The sequence below is a fragment of the Gymnoscopelus braueri genome (assembly GCF_963280865.1).
Source record: "Gymnoscopelus braueri genome assembly, chromosome: 1".
NCBI lineage: Eukaryota > Metazoa > Chordata > Actinopteri > Myctophiformes > Myctophidae > Gymnoscopelus > Gymnoscopelus braueri.
The window spans coordinates 43,098,885-43,114,477 of NC_137603.1; the positions used below are offsets into that span (position 1 = coordinate 43,098,885).

The 15,593-nt window shown below is 39.8% G+C and overlaps 2 protein-coding genes across 2 annotated transcripts; one reads left to right on the forward strand and one right to left on the reverse strand.

Moving 5' to 3' along the window:
* Window positions 1–1,124: 1,124 nt before the first annotated feature.
* Window positions 1,125–7,994, reverse strand: LOC308082592 (lysosomal protective protein-like). The gene is made up of 11 exons (XM_080424432.1): window positions 7,738–7,994; window positions 6,751–6,862; window positions 5,235–5,372; window positions 4,767–4,925; window positions 4,538–4,629; window positions 4,040–4,124; window positions 3,803–3,943; window positions 3,534–3,691; window positions 2,804–2,966; window positions 2,622–2,711; window positions 1,125–1,483 (listed from the first exon to the last, which is right to left on the reverse strand). The coding sequence occupies exons 1-11, from the start codon at window positions 7,911–7,913 to the stop codon at window positions 1,400–1,402; spliced, it is 1,398 nt and encodes a 465-aa protein (XP_080280558.1). The 5' UTR covers window positions 7,914–7,994; the 3' UTR covers window positions 1,125–1,399.
* A 1,211-nt stretch (window positions 7,995–9,205) lies between these two features.
* On the forward strand, window positions 9,206–15,325 carry LOC308082757 (transcription factor E2F5-like). The gene is made up of 9 exons (XM_080424756.1): window positions 9,206–9,781; window positions 10,441–10,550; window positions 10,659–10,819; window positions 11,145–11,189; window positions 11,881–11,945; window positions 12,037–12,274; window positions 13,180–13,227; window positions 13,343–13,387; window positions 14,292–15,325. Exons 1-9 carry the CDS (start codon window positions 9,647–9,649, stop codon window positions 14,405–14,407), a joined length of 963 nt encoding a protein of 320 aa, XP_080280882.1. The 5' UTR covers window positions 9,206–9,646; the 3' UTR covers window positions 14,408–15,325.
* The last annotated feature ends 268 nt before the right edge of the window (window positions 15,326–15,593 follow it).

Consider the following 15,593-nt stretch of genomic DNA (forward strand, 5'->3'; position numbering starts at 1 on the left):
AACAGAAGCAATTTCTTACAATCACACCTAAGGTAGACATTACTGTATGTGCATTTGTATTCATGAAGCCCTGTGTATGGAGGCTTAATTTCTCTGACATTAATTTCATGTGTCTTCTAGGGTCACCCTAATTTATCTAATTATGTATCATAAGGAAGCAAAACCAGGTTTACTCGTATAGAGCTTCCAAGAATGTAAAAGTAGCCCAAAGAGGATAACTATTTGACTCCAACTCCAAACTCTGCGCTGCTGCAACAAACGGGTTTATCTGCCAGCAGCAGTTAAACCAAAAACAAGACTGCCTAAGCCTATGTACAGCACACCATTGTGTGACGCTCATGATGAAACCCCCTTTGGTCTCCATACTTGGATGTTTGGCAGGTTTTTAAAACAACATTTGTATGATTAGTTTTACAATTCCATAAACATGTCTTGCCATCATGGTTAACTGGCCTCGTATAACCTTGTGGTGCATGTCTTGGGAAATTATTTTGGGGTATTAGATCAATTACTATACTTGACAATAAGTGTATTTGTGTTTTGAATGACTATACCTGTATGTACAGTACATGTAACTAAGGGATATAAAATCAGGGGATTCTTTAAAATTGCAGTTTTGTCTGACTTATGAAAGAATACTTGATTGTCACATCTGCAGCATAATAGCAGATAAGCAATGTTGTACAACTGAAATATTTTAAGGAAAATTATCCGACAGCTAGGCTCAGCATATATGCTACATGTTCTCACCATACCTTTATACTGATCACATTTCTACCAAAGAAATATTTGAGACATGGTCACTGATATCGTTGCAGTCGGGCACAAACCTCCAAATTTAAACTTTGTTTTTAACGGTAATTAATGCCCTACTTCAACTACAGTGTCACAAAGGAGCTGATCTATAAGCTCACAACGTATCGCATTGTGAGCTTGTAGATCAGCTTTAAGTTAAGTGGTTAGGTGTGCAGGTTTTATAAATATTAACCAATGAAAGTATTAAGAGCTTGTGACTAAACTACAAACTAACTGAAAAGTGATGTGTTGTCTTCGGTCTATTTGTTCCGTCTCACCCCCAATAAATAACTTCAAATCTAGATTTGAATGAACCATGACACTGGTAGTTCAGACAACTTTTTAATACAGACACAAAATTCACATAAAAATGAAGACTGCTCAAGACAATTTGAGCTAGGTTGTTCAGAGCTGACAAGTCCCTTTAAGGCACACCCGATTTGACTATAGTACATCTAATAAAGCTAGCTTCAGAAGCATAAAGTTAGACTTGTGGCTTGATGATTTAAACCATATATTGATTAGGCATTAGGAGTTCTTCCCTGAGAAAAATGAACTGTGCTCACTACACACAAGTGTAGTCATCAACGTTTCTCCAACATGCTCAGTAGGAGCCATTTGTTACAAAAGACTGGAACATGTGGAAAGCTGGGCCTGGAGCCCACTGGGGAACCATGTGTCCTGCACCCTGGAACAGAGGATAATCAGTTTGATTGAATATTTTAACAGTTTGAAAATAGTACAGTGGTACGATTATACAATGATGCTAAAAGGATAACAAAAAGCATTAAGCGCTCGTTTCCATTGTGGTCCTGTGTATTCAATTCATCAGTGATACCTCTTGAATCTTTCAGAGTATAAGACGTGGGTAGCAATAATTGCAGTGGCAATCATTTTTTATTACATACCCTTATTTAGTCAAAGACTGAGAAAAACCCATTTAATGAGCGCAGCAGCTGTGGCGACCATGTTTGATATGCATTGATCTTCTCCAGTGGTGTTGCTCATGGTGACAGCTCTAAAGGCTGTTAGGAGAATTCCGGACAAATTAAGTGTTATCTTTCATGTCTCGTTACTCACCTAGCGACGTAAAAAAGTGGCGTTCTTTTTTTCCATATATTCCCCTGTCGTCATTTTTTAAACACCCTCCGTTGTTATAATGGGAGCGCGTGGGTTAGTGAAGTTCGTCTATTATAACCGATGCAATGTTATTTTTTTTCTCTTCTACGATTCATTGTAGAGTCTCATGATAGTCAAACATGCGCTGAAAATTCCTGCGAGCCTGCCGTTAATGGCGAACGATTTAACACTGGATGCTTGTTTCTTTCCAGAACCTGGCAACTCGTGTTGCCAGATTCTGGAAACAAGCAACCAGTGTTAAATCGTTCGCCATTAACGGCAGGCTCGCAGGAATTTTCAGCGCATGTTTGACTATCATGAGACTCTACAATGAATCGTAGAAGATAAAAAAATAACATTGCATCGGTTATAATAGACGAACTTCACTAACCCACGCGCTCCCATTATAACAACGGAGGGTGTTTAAAAAATGACGACAGGGGAATATATGGAAAAAAAGAACGCCACTTTTTACGTCGCTAGGTGAGTAACGAGACATGAAAGATAACACTTAATTTGTCCGGAATTCTCCTTTAAGTTATTATCTTTAAAACTATACACACAGACCCCCAACCAGGGCAAATATGTGGGATTTGTTTTTAGATTCCTTTCAGACGATTTTAAATGTCTAGCAGAGTATCGCATAACTAGTATAGTCTGACTGGAATAGCATGACTTTGAGATGCATATGCTCTACTAATGCTTACCTTAACCGTCAGGAATGTGACGTTCCCAAACTGTTGGTAGAAGCCAGCAATCTGGTCATCGTAAAACCAACTCTGGTATTTGGTGGTTGCCTATGAGAAAAGTTTACATACTTAACATGCATGTACAAGAGCCAAGTCATGTGCATCTGATAATTAGCTCTTGAATAAAAAAAAAAACCCACCTTCTGGCCAAGGTCTTCCACGAACCACTGGTCTCCCAGAAAGTTACAGGACATGTCAGTGTCTCCATTGTACACCAGTGCCCGGACCCCCAAAGACAACAGCTTCTGATAAACCTCCTTCACCGTTCGGTAGACAACTGAGTATTGTGCTTCAACCTCAGAACTACAGATGAGAAAATCAATTTATATGATGAGGACTAAGCTCTTTGTGACCATCAACTCAACTGCAGGACAACTGGTGTGGCAAGTTAGTTTCAAACAAAACTGAAAATAATTTGTGATCAACGTGGTACACTCAATCCCAGTAATTTGTGATCAACGTCACTGGTACACTCAATCCCAGTAATTTAAGTCACGTCTATATATGTAAAGTATAATGTATTCGAGCTGACAGACCAAGTTCACTAGTGTTATGCTGCGTCACCATAATCTTAACCAAATGAACCCTAGGATCCTAGTCTGGGGCGAGCAGTCTGTGAAAATAATCTACAAGCTCAGAACATGTCACTTTGCAACGTAGATGGCCATTTTTGGCAAATAGGAGTTGAGGGAAATGCTTATAGAGCCCTGGGGAACCCCGGTCAACCAAGTAAATAACATTTAATTCCAATGCTTTCAACCATTACGTCTACATTTAATTTGTTACTCTTGTATGAACATGTTGCTTGCTGAAAATTGATCAACAAAAAATTATGCTTTTTAGTTTATCGGTTATGTTGTCATAATTTACCTGCAAAGGTCCCACGGTGGTAGTGTGTCTGGAATGTGCAAAGCCTTTCTCACATCACCCCTGATAAGCCAATTCATCTGAGCTGTACTGTTGATGCAAGGAGGGACGTGACTCAAAGACGGAGGGACGTCACTCAAAGACAGAGGGACAAATGCAGTCTGCAAAAAACAAACATAAAATGCAAATCAGTGATTTGCTTAACAAAAACCAAGATCAGATATGCATTTAAGAACCAAAAACTGCCAATTGCTCATGAAAAGAACACTCACTTGGGTCTCCCAGTACTTTCTGTAGTTTGTAAAGAGATGGCGCATGGACATTTCATAGGCTTTGATTCCACCTGCACAGTCCAAGTATAGTGCAAACGAATTGAGCCCAGACTCGTAAACTATCCTGAAGGCCAGATTTAGCTGCGAGTGGGAATGAGCGCAGACACTTAAAAATCACTCAAATACAACAAAAAGTGCATGTGCATATTATACAGTAAGTAGACATGCATATTGTACCTGTGTCTTGCAGGCATCCACACTGTTATTGTAGAAGTTACAGCTTCCCTTCTCACAACAATTGATGTTCAGATCACGCCATAAACTGCAGAGAAAAAAAAAATCCTAACTTTACTGCATTTGTGCAAAATGTGCATTTGCAAATTGATTGTATCCTAAGAAAAATCTAGTTACAAACCCCCCCTCCCCAATCCTTAAAACTATCGCACTACACCAATGTCTAAACTTAACCACGCTAAAGAAAAAGGCCAATTTTTTACCAAAACAAATTAACCACACTAAACATTAGTCATTTAGCAGACGCTTTTATCCAAGCGACTTACAATAAGTACAATTAACCATATTTAATAACCTTGGGCTGTTTACACAATGCATCATGGGCATTGTCCTGCAGCAAATCGGCCAGTAGAGGTGGAATGACCTCAGTTAAATATCTCTAGTGTAAATACTTTCCTTTGCCTAACTCAAGGAGACAATGGGCTCTGATTTGTTACTTACTCTTCTCCCAAGAGTCCATGGTAGTAAGCAAAGTAGACTATAGATTGGTCATTGAGAGCAACGCTACTGAGCCCGTTGCCCACTGCAAAGCCCTAAAAGAGAGGAGAACACCAAAATCACATAAATAATGAATGGCTCAGTGGCAAATTGAACGCCAACATCTTAATGCTAGAATTTTCACAGCACTACTGAGTGTGTAGTGCAGGTGAAACCAGGCTTGTTTGCTCACCTTGAAGTTCATTTTGCCAGTTCCAGTGACCACACGCTGACTCAGGGTTGGGGCATAGATACCCCCATAACTCTCACCAAATATGAAGAACTCATTCTGTGTGAAGTTGGGAAACTTGGCAAAGAAACTCTGTAGCGCCAAGTAATTATCATCAGCAACCTACAAGATAGATGAAATAAAATTATGCGATTGTCAAATGCAAGGTTATGTATAAACTGTCAAAATGGTCTTAACCAGGGGTTCTTCCTTGAGGGGGTTCCTAATCAACCCTTACTGGTCTGCAACTCTGAGTGTACAAATGGAACCATTATGGAGGTCCTTGAAATTAAAAAGGTTTGAGAACCACTGGTCGCAACCATGTTCCGTCGCTGGCGCCTGAATTTCCCTCACGGAACAATAAAGGCATCTATCCATCTGTTCTCCTGGGCTGGTAAAGACTCTTAATGACACTAAACAGACTGAACTCACCTGGTTGTCATCCGTTTTGTACTTCTGGTCATCAGAGTAAGAATAGCCCACTCCTGCAGGAGATTCCAGATATAGAATGTTGGCTATCTTGTTCCAGCTGAATTTGTTCTCATACAGTGTAGCCCCATCATCGTGTACCTGAAAAGAAACCTCATTTAGTTACTTTCAATCTGTGCTCATGTATGCAGCTAGTACAACCAAGAAGGGGAGAGGGTCGTCTACATGCAAGGCAATTCAACAAGGGAACTTCAAGTGCTTCACATAAAACAAGCAAAATAAACTCATTATAAAGAGGGACATTTTTATTCAGTGAAAAGTTCAATACCCATCTCCTCAATAGGAAACATATTCAAGATGCAGAGCAAAAAAAAAAAAAATCACAATACAAAAAAAAATACATTTGAATACAATAAGAGTAAAATGGCAGAATAATAATTTAAAGACTCAATAAAGGCAGCAGCAAACATCATTTTAGCTGTGACTTAAAGAAAAGTTGTAGACCTGCACTTTTATGAGAGTTTGTAGTCTGTTATAGTTCCAGATATGTGGTGCATAAAAACTCAACATTGCTTTTAGTTCCGATTCTGGAGATATAAAGCAGACCTCTCCCAGATGCCCCAAGAGGTCTGGAAGTCTGGATGGTTCGTGACAGCACAAGATAAGAAATGCTTTATATATTTATGCTTTATAAACTAACAGTAGCATTTTCATTTTGCGCAGCAGCTGTGGCAACCATGTTTGATATGCAGAGATCTTCTCCAGTGGTGTTGCTCATGGTGACCACCCGGTGTCATCAATTGCTTACCAGCTCTAAGATGGCCACCAGGTATTCCTAAACGTAACCGCAGTAAAACAAGAACCACTGGGGGAAAGCGGTGCACAAAAAAACAACAACCCCAAAGTGTGTTTCGGGGCGAGTGCTCCGGTTACCGCTGAGACATAAGTCCTTTAATCCTTAATATATTTTTGTGGCTGCCAACATTCAGATCGGAGCTCATGACTACACCAAGGTTTTTGGCTTGGGTTGTAGTTTTTAACATTACCGATTGATACTAGGCACTGACTTTTAAAACAGTCTTCTTTGACTCCAAAAACAATTGCTGACTGAAAGATTTCAAAGCCAGGATGTTTTTCAAGCCATTTCAAGTCTACTCAAAGGTTTGTTATGGCACTATAATAGTTCATTAGTTGAGGTTTAAACTTTAGAGCACTTTTTTGAGAGTGGTGTGATGACTGCAGACAGTTTTCAGGGCCTATGGGAGAGGTTTTGACAATTTGTAAGAGATCTGAGCCCATGCAATTTGAACTATTTTTGAAAAGGCCTGTTGGAAGAATATCAAGGAAACAGTAGGAGGATTTCTGATGTTGTATGTCCTCCAAGTTTTCATGATCGATCATATTAAATTGTGTCATGCAGACGACTTAGTTTTAAGTAGACCCACACATCATGCAAGTGCATGTCTATTTTTATTCGGCACAAGCGTGCCCATATACACATGGAGAGAAATGAACTTGCATGAAAGGGGCCATTCTCTGACAGGAATCCATCCAGAGAACTGCAGCCAGGCCCTCCGTTCAGCCACAGCACCAGGGGGTCTTTCAGTGGGTTCCTCTGAGAGGTCACAAACCTGGGGATTTACAGGTTTAAATAATTAGACATCCTACAAGTAAGTGTTTACTTTACACCAACAGGATAGTCCTAGTCACATGAATAAGAAGGCAATTGTGGCAGGGCTCACAGGAGGGAACAGATGACTTCAGGGTTTTAGAGCAAAGTTTTTTATTTCTATGCTGTTGGCCATGCGTAAACAACTCACAGTATACTGTATTGCCAAAAATTCTGGAATCCAATAAGCAGGTGAAACAAGTTATAATGGCTGTGTGCATTAGCTCATGCAGGACAGGTGTGTACTGTGTACTAGAGCCTACTTAGTTTGGCTCAGGCCAACTGTGACTGCCTGCATATAATATCGTCTACTCTGCTACACTCCAGGCACTTTAGCCTCCACAAGGTGCCCACACACTCTTATGTGGTCATTCATTAACAAGGTGTGCACAGGCAGCACTCCATAAGTGTTGACTGTCATTAGCAAACAAGAGCAAAATCATCCAAGACTGCAACTTATTTTGGAACCAACCATACTGACATGTACAAGTAGATTTGTGATCATTTCAAGATAAATCAAAAACGGCACAACTGTCTGTTTTACATCAGAAAGAGCCCATTTTAAAACGGGTTTAATAGTATTTGCATACAGTTTGACGAATGTTTTTATATACAAACTCACAACATGTCACTTGTAAGTTTAGATAGGGCTGAAGTGGTTAATGTACGTTTTGTAATAATAATAATAATCTACAACGTAACTAAGTTTTCAAAAAATGATTTTGAAAATACTTCAGTAAAGTAAAAATCATTCAAATTAGTACTTAATTGCAGTACTTGAGTACATGTACTTAGTTACTTTCCACCACTGCTGGTTTAAAAGTGACTCAAACCTACCAGTAATGTAGAAACTTCCCTGGACCAGCATAGAGATAGCCAGACCACTGACGATAGTTTGGTTTAAATGCCATGCCAGGAAGCTCGGTCACCTCGTCGGGAGCATAGTGACACTGAGCCACGGTGAAGACACAGAGCAAGGCGACAAAACACGACAATAGACCTCCAGAAAACATTATCTGTAGCACCGAACCGTTGATATGATCTGACTGTCAGGAACAACTTCTTCTATTAAGCTAGGCTTGCTTCCCTGTGCTTTAAACTGCAACCATGCAGGTCATGTGACTGCTCTGTAGCGTTGCCAGATTTCGTGAGAGAAATATAAGCAACCAGGTCTATGAAAACAAGCCCAAAAGAGGCCACATGAACTTTTGATTGATTGATTGAATACTTTATTAACAGTTTGCAAAAAAAAAGCACAGAGGTACAGTTCCATAAAAAAGGATGCTAAAAGGATAAACCCAAGAAAGCACTATGGCTTGTTTCCATTGTGTATTCAATTCATCAAAACATTTAGAGACAAACAATAATAAACAAAATATCCAAAAACATCATATAAACGTAGTAGTAAAAAAAGAAAAATATGTTGGGGGGTGGGGGCATTTCTGGTGATAAGCTTGGACTTTTTACATAAGCCATTTGAGAATAGCCGATCTACAATCTACTTGTAGATCTGCAATGTTCAAAGAAAAAAACATTTTGGTCAAGGTACTAGTATAATTCGGGTCCTATTTTAATACACAAATCCTGGGGGTCCCTGGCACAAAATATTTTCAGATCGGTGGTCAAGTAGCCTACATGTTAATTTGGGGGTGGGTCTTTGACATGAAAAAGTTTGAGAACCACTGATTTAAACAACATTTAGGAAAGTAGCTCAAATGAGCAACGACTCTTTAGAAACAAGCCCCCCCCCCCAAAAAAAACGCAACCCGCAACAATAACTACCAATATTTACAAACAACTTTACAGAAAAACAAGCCCAAAGTCACTTATAAAAAGCAGACATGGCAACACTGCTGCTCTGGTGTCATGTGACTATACCAGACACCTGGCAGAGGAAGTTCACTCTCACTTTGAAATTAGATCTACATGTACAGAGATACACACTTTGGAATGAGAATCTAATTTCAAAGTGATTTTAACAACTGCCTATAGTGGTTGAAAGGGAATGACATTTAACTTTTTTTTTTGCTAAATACATTCTTCATCACCACCACCACCACCATCATCATCACAGGACCACAATGGAAACAAGCCCTTATAGGGCTTTTTGTGTTATCCCTTTAGCACCATTGTATAATCGTACCACATTTGCAAACTGTTAATCAATCAGTCAATCAATCAATTAGAACATTTATTGTGAAAGAAAAAAAAACCCAAAACAACAACCAACCACTTTATTATGAAGTCCCGGAACAAACGTCTCCCGGAAGTTCAACTCGCTGGATTCATTCAGCTCAGCCTAGATGGTCGGGAGGGAGTTTTCAAATCGCTTTACTCGGCTGCTGAACTAAAGACGCCAAACTTGTTGTAGTCTAATCTTCCGTGCGTTAGCTATGATTAATATGAAAGACTATCTGAATTCTAAAGTCACTCTGGAGCAGAACATCCTGATACTAGAGCACTTCTTGGTACGGTGAGCGATTGAGGTAAACAAAACAAACGGCTCCATTTCAGCCATACGGCACACTTCAAAACAAACACAGCTTCTACTAGGAAGTGAAACGACCTTCCACTTCCAGACAGAGAGAGCTACTTTCTGCAGACCTGCTGGCTGCTTCATCATCATCATAGTCATCATCAGTGCTCTATGTGAGTAAGTGTGGTGGGTGTCTGGGTGGGTGGCTGTTCGTCCCGCCACTTCAACCAGCTCCTCCACCGCGTTTGTTTTGAAGTGAACAACACGAACATGAGCATGATGGACGTGGAGCCGCAGTCTCAACAGGCTGGAACACAGAGACGTGAGAGGAGCCTGGGACTGCTCACTGCCAAGTTTGTCGCTTTATTACAAGATGCGAAGGATGGTGTGGTGGATCTCAAAGTAGTAAGTACTAACAACAAATATTTAAAAGAGTATTTATTAAATATGGTGTATAATTAATTATTTAAATATGTTTTAACACAGAATCGAATGTGTTATGGTCATGATTCATCAGGAGCCTGGATGGCTTGGTTCCAGGCTAATAATATTCTTGGAAATCTCTATGGGGGGGGGGGGGGGGGAATGAATGGGTTTTCTATATGTGGCACCACAAAATGGCTGTGCTGGCACTGCTATGCCCTATATATAGGCCCAATAGCCAATTGCACAGAATATAAAACATCTCTCTCTTTCTCTTTCTAAATATTGTGGGCACCTCAGTGTTAAATTGGCTATTTAAAAGAAAATAACCGGTCTGAAGTAATGTAAAGAATACATGATGTGAACATGCACGGTACATCATTATCAGATTACCCTTCTTCAACTTATTGTTTATGCCCATAAATGACTGACTAGCCACAGATTTTGTAGCAATTTGTAGGGATTGTAGAACTATTAGGCCTTGCATGTCTTTCCGGTTTAGTTTTTAAATGTTGTGCAATGTGAGACTACTGTCAAGTATCCAAGGAATTATGAAGAACACTGATTTATGAAATGTCTGATAGATTAATATGCTATGGCTCACTCACTGTGGATAATTTAACGGCTGTATTTAATTCCAGGCTGCCACTGTCTTGGCTGTCAGACAGAAGAGGCGCATCTATGACATCACCAATGTACTAGAGGGAGTTGGTCTGATTGAGAAAAAAACCAAGAACAGTGTACGGTGGAAGTAAGTTTTAGCATTTGTATGGGTGGATATGCATGTGTGTGCGTACTGCATAGAGAGATTTTACTTCTTGTAATAACGACATATCGTCATTGTTTTTGTCTGAATAAGGGGTGTGGCGCTTGGAGGTAACTCGAAGGCGATTGCTCAAAGGGTGATGGGCTTAAAGTCAGAACTGGAGGATCTGGAACTGAAGGAAAATGAGTTGGACCAACAGAAGGGCTGGGTCCAACAGAGCATCAAGAATGTGACAGAAGACTCTGATAACCATCCATATCCTTTGAATACTAAAGCAAACACTTACTTAACCACTTAAACCCTCTAGATTGTATTTAGACCGCTTTTTCTCTTCACCAAAAATAGTCAATCTACAAGCTCACAATGCGTCGCAACGCGCCACATTGTGAGCTTGTAGATCTGCACTTTTTTTGGCAAACGTTCTAATTTTGCAATGAAACTTTGAATTGAACATTAAGGAGAAGTTTTAGAGATGATACTGATATGTGTGTTAAAAACAACAACAAACCAAAACAAATGACATATTATTTATGTAGTTTTAACTACAAGTACTCTAAATTCAACCTTAACTCTGATCAACGCTTGCCTATGTGAACCATGACGATATCTGCAGCTGCTTCAGTGGTACATTTTATTTTCTCATAAACGAACCAGATACGCCCATATATAGGCATGTCACTATGACTCAGACATAACCATAAAATTGCCGATCCAACTGATATACCTATATATGGGCATGCCAATATTGGGCATATACTGGGCATAAAAGGGACAAAGACCGACAGATACAGAGATCTCCATATATGGGCATAAAGGGACACAGGCAGACGGGTACAACGGGTACTCTGACAAAGCCCCCGACATTATGACTCAGACATATCAGTCGGATCGGTGGTTCAACGTAGGTGTGAGGGTCATGTAGCAGCCCGAAATCTAGTTTGTTAAAAAGCACAAAGTTTCATGTCAAAAGCTAGCAGGACCCACATTGTGAAAAGCACAATGCTAATAACACATTTTGAACACAGTGATGTACTGTCGCCTCCACCCGTTGGATGGCAATTTCAGAGTAGGCGTGCAAGAGGTGGTAGAGAAGCGTGTGTTCATTTTACATTTTCACCGTCCGTTTATTTCATGAGAAAAACTCTTGTCTTTTAAGCACAAGCTCACTGGCATTCTCTTTCAGCGGCAACTGAAATTACTACAAAAGCCAGCATTGTTCAAAGTTCTTACATGGCTTAGCATTAAAAAGGCACATCAAAAGATGACAGTCTATCCTCTTTTAATTTGACATAATAGTGAATTTATTTCTTCTCAGGTCATACCCTGTTGGCCGTGCGTGCACCCTTCGGTACACAGCTAGATGTCCCCATACCCAAAGCTGTAAGTCTTGCAACATTAGAGCTCTAGTCTCTTTATAGTTGCTTGCGTTACTTTACCCCAGATAGTGTGACTTGTTCATATCTCTACTCAGGGGCGGGATGGTGAGAGGAAGTATCAGATCCATCTGAAAAGCACAACCGGACCAATTGATGTCCTGTTGATCAATAAAGGTCATGCTGACTCTGTTCCTATGGTGCTTCCTGTCCCACCACCTGAAGACATTTTGCATAATGCCAAGTCTTCTGCAGATGAAACGCAGGACCCACTAAGCCAGGCCTCGGCTAATCCCAGCTATAATGTTGCCAAGTCCATCACTGAATCAGCTGAATGTGAGTGGCTTATTACGCCCCCTCATGGAGGGTTATTGTTTTAGTCCGTGTCTATCTGTTTGTTAATAACCTTTCCTGAATTGGATCAAGGTCAAAGGTCACATTAAAAGGTAATAGTTTTTGGGCTATAACTTAATTAAAGAATATTAGTCAAATTTACTTATAACTAAGAAGACCCCCCCCCCTGCCCCCTCAGTTATTGAGCTATATAATATTCCCATCTATTGAAGATTGTTGGGGTTTAAAGGTTTGGTGAAGGGCATCTGTCAAATGTCAGTTTACGCCACAGCTCTAAAATGGTTGACGGTAAACATCTTTACTTAATGGACAAATGGTCTAATTGGAAACATGACCTTTGACCGTGAAAGGGCAAACTCAAAAGTGACATTATTCTAAAATGAATCAAAACCCAAATATGTGTGTATTTGTTCAGTTTAAAGGGGTGGGCATTGTTGTGCTAAGCACCACTTGTTGATTTTATTTTTATTTTTTAATATATATCTTTATGGAGAGTATTACTGAAAATAATCGAGTAATGTATATACAGTAACAATTTTTTCTTCTTGAAATGTGTTCAATAGTTTGGCTATACTGTACCTGAAAAAGCACGTTTTTAAATTTTCATGGAAAACAAATCAGACATAAATGTCAAGTTGTTCCTTTTAATAATATTGAAATCTGATCACCCTATTACTGCACAGAAATTAGAGAAGAGAGGAAAAGGTTCAAATGTTTCCTGTGCCTGCCACCTACAGCAAGGTGGCATGACCCTGGTAACTACTAGTGTCCACTATCCAAATATTCTATTACAGGCTTTTATTCTGCAGTGTTTTAGCTGCTGTTTCCACCATGTTCTTCAGTTGTCTTCTTTCTGTACTGACTGCTCTGATGTATTTGTTTTACAGTGATGGACGTATCCAAAGGCCTGGCAGATTTACTAGACCCAACCAAAGGTACTGATTGTGTTTTTGTGTTAATTTGATTATTTTTGTTGTTCTTCTCAATGTTACTTCCATTTTCACATGTAAATGATTGAGTATTCAAACCACATTTCTCTTAATTTTGTAGAAATTATGACCGAAGATCTAATAGCAGAGCTTATGGCTTCTGACGGTAAGTGTTGGTGAAAAACGGCATATAATCACGAAGGACCAATTAATAGAGTTGATAAAGGGTCGTTAATCCTGCTCTATGTTATTTATAACTATTTGTAGTTAAACAGCTGAAAACCAGTGTAAAAAGGATGAGACGAAATCAAAGACAGACACAGGCCGGTTCTCAAATTAAAAGGTTGACATTGTATTAAGAGAGAGAATCAATCCACGAGGCACCGTACAGCAAAAATATCTCTCTCCTATTACAAATACAGGCAATAGTATTTATACACAAGTTGGAGTCCGGACATCAGACATAAGGTGGATCCTAACGATTGGTTAAAACCCTCAGACGTCAGATCATATCTGATGAGCTGTCAGGCATCAGGGTGTCATCATAATAAGTTGTTGTTCATCTTATAGTGTCCTTGTGTACAACTTTTGGTTCCATAAACAAGTTATTCCTTCGATATCATAGGACATGTGGCAGGTTTATCTGTGACAGGGTGACAGCTGACAGAGTAAATTAGTGACAATATCCCGGTCATACAGGTCATCTTACACAGATACAGGTCATTTGACATTTAATCACAAAGCGTTGACCAAGACATGTTTTTACTGATTGGGAACATATCGAGCCGGCACCAGATAGCAAATATGGAGCCAGCTACATGGCCTTGGTAGAGAAAGTATAGTAGAGTTACAAAAGGCATGTTTAAAATACTGAAGTACAGGCCCAAAAAGACATCAGCTATATTTAATTTGACTGGTTAGATCGATAGTTCTAGATCATATCAATCTGGTCCACAAAACATATATATTTTTAACTCCATCAATCAGTATCATCTGATCATATCAGATGCTGTATTTGTACGGTGTATATACGATGATCTCAACCTAATGAATACATTTTTATTCTTCAGTTTTCTCTCCACTCCTGCGTCTTTCTCCTCCCCCGGGTGAACATGAGTACATCTATAATCTGGATGAGACTGAGGGCCTCTGTGACCTCTTTGACATCCCTGTCCTCAACGTCTGACCTTGGAATCATGTTTGGTGAAAAGCAACTTAAACCTGCAGAACATTTCTTTTTTTCCCCAAATTATTATTTTTAATTATGTATTTTTATACTTTATTAAGGTCTAATGTCTGCATGGCTTCCCTGTGGATCTATGACGTCATGTTGACGATGTCATGTTGATGATCTCAGTCTTGCCCAAATCAGTTTTTTTCCCCTTTTATAAAAATAGTTATTAAGGGCTAATTTGTTTAAACAAGACAGGGTCTAGTACCGTCGTGGCTTCCCTGTGGATCTCTTGATGTCATGTTGATGATGTCAGTCTTGCAAAAAAATATGGCAGTACAGTTGATCTAAGATCTGAGGCCCATCACAAAATGGAAAATATATTCACACAACTATAACGAAAAACATCACATGGACACGGCTTGGCCCCTATAGTGCCACGCTGTAAAGAAAAAATTATGGTGCCGCTGGCTTGGCACTTCAATGAACACAGTTGGCGTTGTGCTTGTGTAGGAAGCCCGGCGAAAGAGTGTTCTCTGTCACTGCACTAGTGACTCATACAGGCCTTTTCTGTTCAGCAGGGAGCGGAACTGGGAGGAATAGCATGTTCCTCTGCATGCGTTATAACCTCCTGGTGAGACCCCTCGATGTCAGGTGAAAAAAGGTGTTTGTTGACGTGTGTATCGGAGGAGATGTGTGGTTGTCTACACCCTCCCGAGACCAAACAGTAGCGGTTGGAAGTGGCAGGGACTATACACATGGGGGTGGGGGACGACAACAAAAGGGGGGGAAAAACAACTAATAGTTGATAAAAAAATACATTTGTAATTTTGAACTGGTATATGTGCATATTATGTGACAAGGAAAATGCTGTCTGAGATGTTTGATGATGTGATTAAAGTGGCAGCCCTCGACTTATTTTAATGAATAAAATATTTTAACCATTCTCTATGGTAGAGTATGTTAATACTATATAACTACTGAAGGTGTTGCATGTGGTCCCTGACCATGCATTTAGGAATGGAGGAAAGTGAGGATTTCTTCCACAGAACAGTGCACTAAATGACCTGGTGACCTATAAGTGTTACTGGGAAGGCGCCAGGCGGAGGTCAAGAAAGAAGGGAGGGAAGGGAAAGAAGGGAGTCAGAATCTCAAGAAGGGGAAGTGTACCGGATTGCCTGATTGAGTCCTCAATATTAGG

Bases quoted from the DNA above. Each gene is read 5' to 3' on its own strand.
- LOC308082592 (XM_080424432.1), bottom strand. From the start codon at position 7,913: ATGTTTTCTGGAGGTCTATTGTCGTGTTTTGTCGCCTTGCTCTGTGTC. The intron at 6,863-7,737 runs GTAGGTTTGAGT...GTAAATCCCCAG, and splicing joins GGGAAGTTTCTACATTACTG to GTTTGTGACCTCTCAGAGGA. The intron at 4,125-4,537 runs GTAAGTAACAAA...TTTTCTCTGCAG, and splicing joins CATGGACTCTTGGGAGAAGA to TTTATGGCGTGATCTGAACA.
- LOC308082757 (XM_080424756.1), top strand. From the start codon at position 9,647: ATGAGCATGATGGACGTGGAGCCGCAGTCTCAACAGGCTGGAACACAG. The intron at 10,551-10,658 runs GTAAGTTTTAGC...TGTCTGAATAAG, and splicing joins AAGAACAGTGTACGGTGGAA to GGGTGTGGCGCTTGGAGGTA. The intron at 12,275-13,179 runs GTGAGTGGCTTA...TTTGTTTTACAG, and splicing joins CATCACTGAATCAGCTGAAT to TGATGGACGTATCCAAAGGC.